General features: G+C 51.0%; 1 protein-coding gene across 16 annotated transcripts in view; it reads right to left on the bottom strand.

Moving 5' to 3' along the window:
* The window catches only part of ERI3 (ERI1 exoribonuclease family member 3), a 128173-nt gene that overhangs the window by 76745 nt on the left and 38860 nt on the right, over positions 1 to 12568 (bottom strand). For 10 of the 16 annotated variants that reach the window (XR_014236940.1, XM_082365508.1, XM_082365512.1 and 7 more), the window contains 3 exons: positions 12020 to 12079; positions 11471 to 11560; positions 7661 to 7752 (listed from right to left, as the gene is read on the bottom strand). Coding sequence is in view for 14 of the 16 variants with exons in the window: in XM_082365508.1 (XP_082221634.1) it covers positions 7661 to 7752; positions 11471 to 11560; positions 12020 to 12079 (242 nt within the window). In the remaining 2 variants the exon portion in view is untranslated. Of the gene's footprint in view, positions 1 to 2430; positions 3879 to 7660; positions 7753 to 11470; positions 11561 to 12019; positions 12080 to 12568 lie in introns of those variants that run through there. The other 6 variants (XR_014236941.1, XM_082365516.1, XM_082365507.1 and 3 more) reach the window with 2 other exon arrangements.

The raw sequence follows: 12568 nt of genomic DNA, 5'->3' as shown, positions 1-12568 counted from the left end.
ATGATGTATTCAGGGCGAGGGCCAGGACTCATTTCCCTGTCTGTGGGTTGGGGATGGGAGGGAGGGGAGAGGCAGCAGGGAGAGATTTATATCGAGTGACTTGGATTAGCTGCAGCTGAAACATGACCCCATCAACGCAAGCTGCCTTCTTGGGGCTAACCCCATGTACCTCTGCTGACGAGAGGGCTCTAGGGAAGCCGAAGGGAGGGCAGAAGGTCTGGTTCTCGTTCTCTCTGGGCTTAGGCTGCAGCTCAAAGGCCCAGAATTCCTATACAACCTCCAGAACCCTCTCCCCACCCCGTCCGCACACACTTTGTGTGCACTGGGAGCCTACCCTGACTCTGAGCTGATCTCGTCCACTGAGAACCTCTTCATGGCCAGGAAGCTGACCCATTGGCCTCACAGCTATGGGACCGAGGCCCTGACCATGGCAGTCGGCTGTTTCTCCTGCTTTCTGTAGGAAATACCCTCACTCCCTACCTCAGAGGAGGACTCCACAACATGGTAAGGCCCCGTGTCTGCTGCTGTGTGGGCAGGATGCCACGGGACATCTCAGACCTCAGGCTACCCAGCGCTAGGTAAAAGGCAGGCATCAGTCTGACACGGAAACATGCTGGCAGCCATCACCTCACCGTGGTGACCCATTAGGCTGAACCCTACATCCAGGGTAGGGAGATCCTGTGCAATATGACTCTCCTTCCCTCTCCCTGGCGACACTTCACAGGGATCATCAGACTGTGCAGGGTGGTCTGGGGTCTTCAAGGCAAAAAGGAAAGTGCGGCCTTCAGTGGTCCACGTTTCCAATGTACTTCTCACAGACCTGGAAAGAAGGCCACCCTGCACTCCGCTAGCCACACAAGTGATTTTAGGCCATGGAGCTGGGTAGGTTCAGGCCGGCAGCAAACGGCACACAGGCCTACAAACTCCCCCTGCAAATCCCACTAAACTTGATGTTCAGTTTTGCTTGTGCTTGGGAGAAGAATCCTACTCAGAGCCTGCCCTCTTTCCATCCTCAGCCCTCTTAGAACGCCAATTCACTAAGAGAGCTGGAGGGTGGGCCCTCACCTGCTGCTGCCAGCTAGTCAGAAGGTTGCTTTGAAGGCCTGCTGTGTCCCAAGGAGGCCAGGGCAGAATGCTTATCATCTGTACACACCGGCTCCATGTCACCCACACTTCTCCCGGTCCTCGTGGTGGAGCATTCATGTACCCTTCCTTCCCTACTCAGAAAGAGATGTAGCTCAGTTCTGCTTTGCTAAGCCCTATTTGGCAATGTGTCTAAACACATGCAAACTTAATTAGTTCAGGAGGGGAGCCCAAGCGCTTGCAGTGACAGATAAAAGTATCAGGAAATGAGACAAGTCAGGACTGCCAGGGAGTTCTTACTCAAGCCCCTTCCCCCAGCAGGCTGCTAATCAAAGGTGATACAGCTCAGTGCTGAGACCAACTGGCAAACCCATGGACAAGAGACACGTTTTCATGAGCTTAAAGACACGACGAGATGCCCCACGTGCTTCCAAACATACTACAGGATAGAGGTGTCCAAAGTGATATTGGCAGTGGTTTCCTTAAAACAGATCTGAGGATTCATTCATCTGTAGCTCAGCAAAGAGGCTCTCAGACAGCCCCAAGTCATCCCCCACCACACCTCCTGGCCAACCACGTCCCCATAGCAAAATGATCATAAGAGTCCAGACCTCCGCCAACACCAGACCAGGTACCAGAAGCCGAGGGTGTCAGAGAACATCCCGAGGCTCTGCCATTCAGTTGCGAACAAAGGAGAGGAGGAAGGGCGTTCCCACCAACCACAAAGCCATGGGCCGTGAAGGAAGATAGAAGCAGACCGTCAGATGGCAGAGCGGTCAAACGCATGGCTTCTAGAATTCAAATCCCTGCCACAAATTGGTTGTGTGCCCTCGACAAATTACTTATCTCTCTGGGCCCCAGTTTCCTCATTTGTTAAAAAAAAAAAGTTACAAAAATAATGTTTTTCATTGGATTGTAGTAAGGGTTAAATGAGATTAATGTATAAATAGCACAGCAGGACTCCTGGGATGTAGTAAGTGCTCAATAAGTGCTGGCTATCTTTATTACCTGATGTAACTTTTCCAGAGCAGTCCCAGCCCTCAGTCCTGGGGGCACAAATGCCTCAGAGAAAGCCCTTCACACTGCGCCTAGGACCAAACTCCTCCTCCCTCGCCCAGGCCCCCCTACGCCATCTCACCCAGTACCCACCGTGGAGGGCCCAACACCCAGTGCTGGCAGGGGCAACCCAGGAGCTTCTTGGCACTAGCAGAACGGTCCTCTAACCCCTCACACTCAGGCTGGTGCAGGAGGGCCCGAGGTTTCCTCTTCCATTCCATTCTCCCTGAACCTACCCACTATGACCCTCTGCCATTCTTCCTGAGCAGGGTATTCCACAGGCCCACTCCATAACTTAGTTGTCATTTATTCAACCCACATTTATTGAACAACTACTACATGTCAAGCATTGTCCTAGGGTTGTACTGGTGCCCACAATCTAGGGAAAGAGACAGACAAGCTGAGGCAGCTACAGCACACTTTCACGTATCAATAAGCACATGTGCTCCAAGAACACACAGGAAGCCACCTGGAGAAAGACGTTAGGAGGGATCCTTAGGAATTGGCCAGTTAGAGCATCTGGCTGGGGTGGGGACTGAATACATAGACAGCATCAAGAGATGAGGCTAGAGTAATAAACAAGAGCCTTGAAAGCTCCAATAAACAGTGTGACTTTGCCTGGAGGGCAAGGGGAAGCCTTGAAGGCTGCTAAGCGGGTGTGATGTAATCTGCTACAATCAGGAGAAAGGAACAGAAGAAGCAAGACAGTCAGAGAGACCAGTGAGAAAGAACACTTTCATAGGAATCCAAGAAGAATATGGTGACCTGAACTAGGGCAGTGGTAGTGGGTTTGGAAAGAAGGCAAAGACTCTGAGAAACCTCTGGGACAAAGGATCAATAGGATTTGGCAATTAATTTGTTATGGCTAAAGGGAGGAACCAAGGGTGATTCTCAGGTTTCTGACATAACTACTGAGTAGATGGTACCAGTCAGTCATTATTTAAGAGAATGCTGGAGGACAAGGTGTTGGGAGAAAAGTAACACCTGAGCTTTAAGGGGTCTGTGTATATCTAGGTAAGAGAAAGAATAGGAGCTGGATATGAAGGCTTGGAGTTCAGATGGCAGATGGAGCCGATTCCTTTTCTCCAGTGGGATCACTGCTGCCATGTCAGTTCCCACTTCTCAGATGGAGGAAAAGATGAGAAGACAGCATACAGAGAATAACTGAAGCTGGGGAATAGATTAGATCACCCTGGTAAGTGTGAGTGTGTCGGATAAAAAGAAAAGACAGCTAGGAGAGAGGTCGAAGAAATACCAATATTTAAGAAACACCAAATTTAAGAAAAAAGGAAAGAAGAATCTGCCAAAAGGACTGTGAAGGAAAAGTCAGAGAAACAGGAGACATAAGTAGAAATGAAGAGTGCTTCAAGAAGGATGAAGTGGTCAGCTCTGCTGAATGATGCCAAGAGGGCCCAGTCTGACCCCCATCAAGCATGTCACCGGCTCAGCATTTCAGCCTTCATCTACATGCCCCACGAGACAGTCCCTGCCCCACAATGCTCCCCAGGTGGGTGCTTCCACCGCCATGGGACTTCACCCCAGGTGACAGCAGTCTCTGCTCTTCCACAGTCTTGGCTGCATGACCCTCAGTAGTCCCCATTGAGTGCATGCCCCCAAATCAAGCAGTGAGTAGGGTAATATGAGCAAGTGTCTTTTTTTTTCAATCAGAGACATCATGTTTGTTTGTACTTGAAACAACAAGAAGGGAGACCTATGTAGTCTGGAAAGGGTTCAGTCATCTGAAAAAAAAAAAAAGAGTGTGAATTCAGGTGTGACTTTTACACAGATGCTTCCACCTGCCTCCTGATTGGTCTTCTTCATGATGAATAAAGAACAAAATAACACAAAAAACTTCATGTCAGAGTACTGAAGTAATTGGAATAGATCTCATTTCCTTTGGCTGGACAGCATAGTATTAAGTGCTTTCCCCCAGTTGGCACTCTTATAAATTATCATTCTTTTTTCAGAAAGCTTTCTACCCAGGTGGCTGAGTTTTTTGTTGCAAAATTAGTTCAGATGGTCTCACACAAAATAATGTTAAGTGTTGAGCAAGTATCTCTTGACCGCCAGACTTTCACCAACAGAGGGGTGTGGTATGCACACCTCACAAGGAAAGCAAGGAAAACACTCAAGTCAAATGCCAGCCCCGCATTCACAGTCGACCTCCAATGGCAGGAAAACTCGCTATTCCAAAGCTGAGGGGGAGGGGGAGGAGGACCCTCTCAGCAGACCTTGAGCAGACCCCTGGGCCCTGCTTCCCCACAGCGGTGTCTGATGATCCTGCCCCTCTCCTCCAAAGGGCCTCTTCCCAGACGGCACCGAGGACCAGGTCCAACCTCATATCAGCTCTTCCTTGTCCCCCACTCCCAGCCCACACCCCCGTCCTCCTGATCTCAGACCCACAGGTCACTGGAAAAGCCTTTGGTCTAGCTTCTCAGCTACCTGTGCTATTCAGCTGGTAAACACAGGTCTCCAAGCTACAGGTGAAAAGCTGAGTTCCTCAAGGGCAGCACCTGTGCCAGTGTCACTCCTCACTCCGCATCCGCCCTATCCTCCCACCATGCCGAAGGTAGAAGCCCTTTACAGAGACAATACAGAGAGCCTGGGTAAGTGGAAAAGAGAGAAAATTGGTGAAAACACTAAACTCTACAAGGAGCTTCAAGAAATACCAGGTAAGGCAAAGGAAAGGTAGGTCAGGTAGGAAAGGCAAGCTGACCAAGAGCCAAAACCACGAGTGTCGTTTCTTAAACAGGTTTAGAAGGAAAATTAAATCTGCACCCCCTAAATTAAAACCCACCATAGCAGGATCTGTGATGATAGCATCAAAGCCCATGTAAACCTGAGTGTCAACGCATTCAGACTGACCAAAGATGGACACAAAATGATTTTGTCAGGATGGGAGCAGATTTCTTTTCTCCAGTGGGATTTCCGCTGCCACTTCAGTCCCCGTTTCTCAGTGCCTCACTAATCAGGCCCTTTCCAACATAAGTGGTGTGAAGTTGGTTGGAGGGAGAGGGGGGCTGGGAGAGAGAGGAAGGACAGCAATGAGAGGGAACCATGGCTCTGAGAGACTAGAGTGGGAAATGAAAATATTTGCCAAGTTCCTTAGACTTAGTTAAATCTGAAAATGGATGTCAAAATAAGAAGTGAGCCACATACTAACAAGTTGTGGGTGTCAGTTTAACACCACCCTTGTCAGGCTCATCAGCAGGCTTTACCAGGCGTGTGAGAAGGTGATGGTTCCGACGACAGCCATCTGACGAGAGGCTCCAGGAACATGGAAAAGCTGTGCGCTGTCACGCAGCACTACTTAGATTTCCTCTCTGGCTGTTTTTATTTTGTTACACATTTAATTAAGAGCCTTCCCAGCAGTTATGTGGGGTCCTGCTTCTAAAAGGCAGACACAGAGCTCTCCTCCCCCAGCCACCCGCCACCTGCCACCTCCCTGCTCACTGGCTTTCACAGCTTCGCTGGTCTTCCCAAGCCAGACCCAAACCAGCCACCAAAGTCCGCAGGAATCATCTCTTTTGGAAGCTATGTGGCCTTAAGAATTCAATTCTGCCTACCTCTGAGTCTGCCAATTTGAGCCTCGGTTTTTAATTGTGCTTTGTTTTTTTCATCTATAAAAGGGAGACACCACCTCCTACCCGAGAAGGCAGTTAGGAGGACTGAGTGAAATATAGTATGTGCTCATTAACATCTGATTTCCTTTTATGTGTGATTTGATTCCCCAACCCTATCCCTCTTCTTGATTACACCAGTTCTCGTGAAGATGCAAAGCAGCCTCCTGAGTCACCAAAATCTGTCCAGGGCCTACCGTGCCAAGGCCTGAACTGGTGCTGCAGGCCAGCGCAGGCCAGACCCAAGGAAGACAGCATCTCCTCTCCTTCTCATGCAGAAACCAACCCGACGGTCCCCAACGTCACGCACAGGAAAGCTTTCATATACGCATATAAGTACACACCACTCACAGCTATCACAGAAGATGCTGAAACTGGGTGTTTGGGACATGAACACACCAAAGAGAGAAAGCCACTGGGAGAGTGGGAGTCTCAGAAGGCTACCTGGAGAAACTGGGCCTCTGGTCTGGGCCACAAGAGCCCCAGAACTCTGGGTGTCAGCCTGAATCCCGCCCCACCCCAGATAGCTTCTCCTGTGCTGGAGCTCCTCGTTAAGCCCCTTCCCACTTCGAGCGCTCAAAGCTGCCCAGGATGCCGTAACAGAGCAACAGCCTTCCTCCTCCTCACCTTCTCCGCGGAACCCTCCCCGGACTCAGCTCTGCCTCCAGGCCCAGCCACTGTAATTTCCCTGACAACGAGCGACAACGGGAGCTCCGGAGCGTGTGGTGTGCAGTCAGCGTGCACACGACCTAGGGGCTGAGGGAGACAGGTGCACAGGCGCTTATGTGATCCAGGCCTGCCCTTCCTCCCGCCTCACCTAGAGGGTTGGGTCCAAGAGCAGGCTGGACAGCCACCTGCGTGCAGAACTTCACCTCAATGCCCAGCATCCAAAAGGCATAAAAAGGATCTTGGTGAGAAAGTAATGCCTGAATTTGTAGGAAATGTCACTCTAGAGCCACGACTCCCCACTCCGGCCAATACCCTACCCTATGTTCAAAAGCTCACACACACACACACACACACACACACACACACAGAGTGCTTGCTGCCACCTTCAGTCACAAAGAACACAGAGGTATCGATTCTATCAATCCTCAGCAAACAGTGCCCCACCACCTCCACCCCGCTTTAGTTCCCTGGGGGCTCTCTGAAGCCAGGTATCCAGGAGGATAGCCAAGAGGCAGAAGTGTCAACCCAGCAAAGGAACCAGTTCTGTCTTCCATAACTGGGACAGGATCAGGAGACAAAGGAGAAAAAGCAGTGACGACAAAGGAGGAAAGAGGAGGCTGGCGACCTGGGCAGCTTCCTAGAAGCATCCCTCTCTCATCCCCACACTGGGCTCTCCGTGGGACCGTCAGGGCCTCGTATCCCAGATAAGAGCCTAGCCTAGTATAATGGTTAAGAGAATGGACCCTGGAGCCAGGTTGCCTGGGTCTGAATTCTGGCTCTGTGTGTTCTTGGGCAAGTTACTTAACCTCTCTGTGCCTTAAGGTCTTCAGCTATAAAATAAGAATAACAAGAATCCCTAGGGTTAGTAAATGAGTTACTATTTCCAAAGCATTTGGAACAGTAAATACTATGTATTTGGTTTAGAAAAAAATTTAAGACCCTCTTTTACCTCCTTCTTTTCAGGGCAATAACATGTAGCTCCACAACAGGAAGGGCTGCCCTGGCAAAAGCAAGAAGGCAACAGCAGTACTAGTAGGGTACTTGGCTTGTCCACTCCTGGTTCTAGAGGCAGAAGGCAGGGGTCCCAGCCCTCATCTTGCCCTACTGACCCCAAAATCTAGGGACCCCCTGACCCAGGTGCCCTGAGGCTTGGACACTTGAGCCTGAGAAAAGCAAAACCTGGTCCCGCAGATTCCAAGCCCTGCCAGCAAAGGAGTCCTGCTCATACTCACATGACTTTTAAGTCCCAGTCTCCACAGGTGACAAAAATTGACTTGACGTTTGGATCTAAGAGGCCTTCCTTCGCCATCCACTCATCGACCCTCTGAAAAGTACACAACAAGAACAGATGAGATTTTCCTTTTTTTTTTCTCTGAGTCTGTGAAGAGCCACACAGTGAAACGCAGATAAGCTGCTTGTAATCAGAGCAGGAGAAAACTGTAATCTTATCCCTCCACTCTGGGCTCTCAGTCTTGGCTCAGAACTTTGGAGGCCCTTGCAGGACAATCCCTGCAGGCAGATCCCACAGCCCAAGTGGTGGGGGGCAGGGAGCCCCTCCACTCCCCCAGTGCCTGGCAGCCCACCCTGGACAGGATAAGGACAGATCCCAGGAGGTCAGTCCACGTACCTCTGGTCCTCAGACAAAGGCACAGCCTAGCACAGACACAGGCTGTCCTGGGCCACGAGAACAGGCTGGGAGGAGGCCCCACGCAGGGAACTCCAATCCACACGTTCATTCGCTCATTTCTTCATTCCACCCTCCCACCAAATGTCTACTAACCAAATTTATTAATTTGGTTATTCCCCAAATGAAGGTGAAGTTAATTTTCACCATGAGTCTAGCAGAAGAGGCTCCTCTGCCGGGCTGTAGGCCCACCTTGACAACTGGGATAGCACTGCCTGCTCCAGTCGCTAGAAGCTCATAAACTGGCCCCAGACTTTGTATTTCTCCTCTCCTGGTTGGGGATTCGAATTCAGCGGAATCTTTTGAAGGCTGAGCTCAGTTCCTAGACAGGGAAAGAAACTACTCCAAAACACACTTTAAGTCTTTCTTCCCCTTCATCCCTTTGATCCATTTTATTATTTGCCTCACACTGGAAGTACAAATACTAAAATCAGTATATACCGAGAAAATTATCATAAAGAATTCATGAAGCATTGCCTGTTTTTCAGAAGATCCCAGGCATGGGGCAAGCGTGCAGCAGATTACACTGTTGCTCCACTCACACAGGAGGATTATTTTTAAAGGCTATATTGCGTAGTCGTTAGAAACGTGGGATTGAAAGTCAGACACATCTGGGTTCTAACCTTGGCTCTTCCATATCCTGGCTGTGTCACTGATGGGAAGTCATTTAAAAGTCATATAACCCCTCTGAACTTCAGTTTCCGTCATCTATAAAATGAGGTAGGATGACTAACCTTACAGGGTTGTTTTGAGAATTATATGTGATAATGTATTAAGTGCCTACCTAAAAATAGACAGTAGGCTGGGAAGGGGAGAAAGACAGATCATCTTAATACAATATAATAGAGGCAGCAATGCAGAAGTACCCAGGATGCCATCAGACCAAGAAGAGGCAGAGGCTAGCCCTAACTTTTACAGGGAAAGGAGTCAGAAAGGCTTCATAAAGATGACTGAACTAAGGGCTTGATGACAAAACTAAGAGTTTGCTTGACAGCATGGAACGCAGGAAAGGACACTCCAGGCAGAGGCAGAGGCTTAGGCACAGACATTTTGTATCTGATTAGCAATTGTCTGTTTAATGTCTGCCTTCCCCACCAGACTATCAGCATCACAAAGGCAGGGACTCTTAGCTGTCTCATTCACCGTCTTAATCCCTAACCCAGCACAGTGTCTTCTTGATTAAAATGTGACTAAGAAATAATGTGACTGGAGTCCGCTGTGATTGAAAGGAAGGGCAGGAACTGAGGCTGGGGAACTAGGTTAGGCCAGACTGTGAAGGGTCTTGGGTGCCCAGCAGGTAATGGAGACCCCATGGTAATCCTGGGCTCCCTGGAACCGCAGAGATTCTGGAGGCCTGGCCCATGCTGAAGCAGTGCTGGAACAGGGCCCAGGATCCCATCTAGGTCCACGGCTACAGCAGCCCTATCTCCTGGGGCATCAGGGCCGCTCCTCAGTACCGGACTCTGCAGACCCTCTTCACAGTCTGCACACCAGAGAATCCTCCTCAGCCCGAGGGTCTCCCCAGCAGCTAAATTCTGGACCTGCCACTGCTGAATGGTTTGTCTCCCCAGTCACTCTAGCCCAAACCCTTGCACGACACACACACACATGCACGCACACATGCATCCCTTCCCCAGGGTCACCTAAAGAAAATAAGGCAGACTTTACATAAGAAAAGAGGTAAGGCAAACCTGGAGGTCCCTAAGTCAGCTAATCTCGCTCCAGTTCACTGGCCTTAAATCCCCAAGGTAAGTGCCCCACCTGCTAGGGGGCTCCCCAACGCCCCAATTCCTGCACAGTGGTCCTGGAAAAGAGAGCAGGACAGGACAGGACAGGACTGTCAGGAGGCAATGCCCAGCAAGACCAGGGCTTCACCATGAGAAGCACTTACTGCCTCTTGGAAGCTTAGGGCCGAGGCCATTCACTCATGCAGCAGATATTTAGTGAGCAGCTTCTGCTACGAGCCTGTCCAGGAAAGTGATGCTTTTGGAATCAGGCCTGTCCTTTTCCTTCCCTTCCTGTTTGAATGGATAAAGGGTTGGAGGGACCACCAAGACAAGCCCCAATCAGCCAGCCCTCCTGGCTATTGAAGGTCTAGAGGAATGCAGACTGAGCCCTGCTTAGAACAAATGTGTCAGGCAAACATCTAACTGGCCATCTGCTCAGGGCCTTGCTTAGGACAAGAACTAGCTCTTCAGCTCTATAACCAACTCAGGGCTAATGGGAAAGAGTAGAGCCCGGTCTGGTCTCCTTGTCCTGCCGGAGACTTCCTATCTAGGCCAATGCCAGGAATCTCCCCCTCTTCACCCCCAAAGTACGCTGAAACAGCAGAAAGTAGCTTCCTGGGTGAGACTCAGAATCCTCTGAGCGTCCTGCTCCAGAGCTGGCCTGGGGTCAGCAGGAGGAAGCCTTCTGAAGAACAATCTCTCCCTCAACCAGCGCCACCATGGAGAAAACTCCATAACCTCAACAGCCCTGGTTTGGTGCTGGCCCAGAATAAGCATCTTCCTCCTGGGATCCCAGCCAGAGACACTCCAGGGGAAAGCTGCCTGCCTCCCTGGCCTCGCTCTGGGATGCTGGCTGGGAGATAGGGAAGGAAGGGTCCCCTCTTTCTCCTTGAGTCTGGGCTTGGAGGGAGCAGTCCAGGCTGAGGACCCCCCTTAGTCATAGGGGTGAATCTCCCCACCCAAAAAAGAGGGTCAGTGGGGCTGGGAGACACCTCAGAGCCCATCTTCTCCCAACCCCACAAGAGCCTGACCAGCCACAGAGCCTGGGCCTGCACGCTCCCTGGGACAGGGTGCACACTCGGCCACTGGGTGAGCCTAGACCTCTCTCTCTGGCCCTAGTTCCATCCTGAGGAGTCCCAGGAAATTCAGTCTGCATTTCTCTCTCCCATGGGACAGGCCTCTAGGCTCAAGAAAGAGATCTTCCTCCCTCTCCACCACCCTGCTCCCTCCAGGTGGACCTCCGATGCAGATGCGCTCTGCTATCCTCCAGACACTCTGCTCTCTCCTGTGATAGGGGCTGAGCTTTGGGTTTATTGCTCTTAAAGATAAATAAAGCACCTAAGGAGATCCACAGGCTTTTCCTCTTCTCTCCTCCTGCTAGAGAAGGGAGTGGGAGGGGGACCTTTCTCCCTCTCTGAAAACCCAGGCCCGCGGGGGTGGGAGACGAGCGGAGGCCAAGCACCGCTGCCTGTCTCCCTCAGGCTGGAGCACAAGCGGCAGCATCTTAACCTTTTCCAGCTCCCGGAGGAGAACATCCCAGAAGTGTGGTCTCTGCCAAGGGTTCTAAAGCCTTTAATTTGATTTTCCTCACATAGGCAATTGTTGTAATTATTCTGATTAGGAATCATTACCCAGCGCAGCCTCTGCACCCCTGACAGGCACGATGCATCCAGCGGCAAGCTGCAGTGGGGCAGGCGGGCTGGCCGCACCTCCTGGAGGAGCTGACAGCAAACAAAAGCCATCGATGGGGAGTTCTGCGTGAGTTAATGAAGTGCTCACATGCCACAGGAAGCCAACACTAAAGCTAAACAAAAACACCTCCAGTCCCCGGGGCCAGCCCGCAGTGCTGCAGCTTGGCTCCCCTACTCCCAGCCGCCCAGCGCGGGCTGCCCGAGCCGCCAGAGCCGCCAGCCAGCACAGCCATGGGCCGGGAGCTGGCGGGGCCTCCACCAACCCCCGGTGGCACTCGGACATCTTGTCAGTAACCCTGACGGGAACAGCTGGAGATGACAGATCAATGGTTCAATACTCTCAACAGCATGTCACTGATGTGACAGCAAATGTTATTCTAATCAAGCCATAATCATAGTCAAATTACACGGCTACATTCTCATGAGGGGAGGGAGAGGAAGGCAGCAGGAAGGGGTCAGAGGTCAGGAATTAAAGGTCACTCAACCTACCTCCAGCACTTGCTGCAGGCTTGGCTGACCATCCACCATGGCTTGAATAATCCCGGTGAGCTGAAAGAAAAGAGAAATAGCCGATGGGTGGGAAAACCAGGGCGCAGGGACTCAAAGCTGGACTGGATCCTTTCCTTTCTGTTTTTCTCCTTCTACCGTAAAAGACTCTGACCTGCACAGCTGTAGGCTCCGAACCTGACAGAAGCCTTGGGAATCAAGTTTCCCCACAAGTTCCTGCCCCGAGATGGGGGAACACATCCACATACGGACCACGGAGTGGGTCTCAGACCTGTTTCAGCTTTCATTTTGCAGAAAATTTGATTTTATGTGTCTTTTGAATTCAATAGGCTCAATAACTCCCCCCGAATTACAGTGAATTCACCTCCAAGCTTCTCAGAAGTTCCTGCAGAACTCGGGGAATGCTCACACGGGACCAGCACACTTGGTTCCAAGTCCACCCCTTCTCTGAGCGCCGGTGTCCAGCACTTCCCCCTCTGAAACCAGCAATGGGCCGGGGGAGCCCCCCAGGCATCCACCCTTCACCCCGCA

This window comes from Balaenoptera borealis (genome assembly GCF_965194805.1).
Source record: "Balaenoptera borealis genome assembly, chromosome: 1".
In the NCBI taxonomy this organism is placed as follows: Eukaryota; Metazoa; Chordata; class Mammalia; order Artiodactyla; family Balaenopteridae; genus Balaenoptera; species Balaenoptera borealis.
This window is presented reverse-complemented; position numbering and strand designations above follow the sequence as displayed.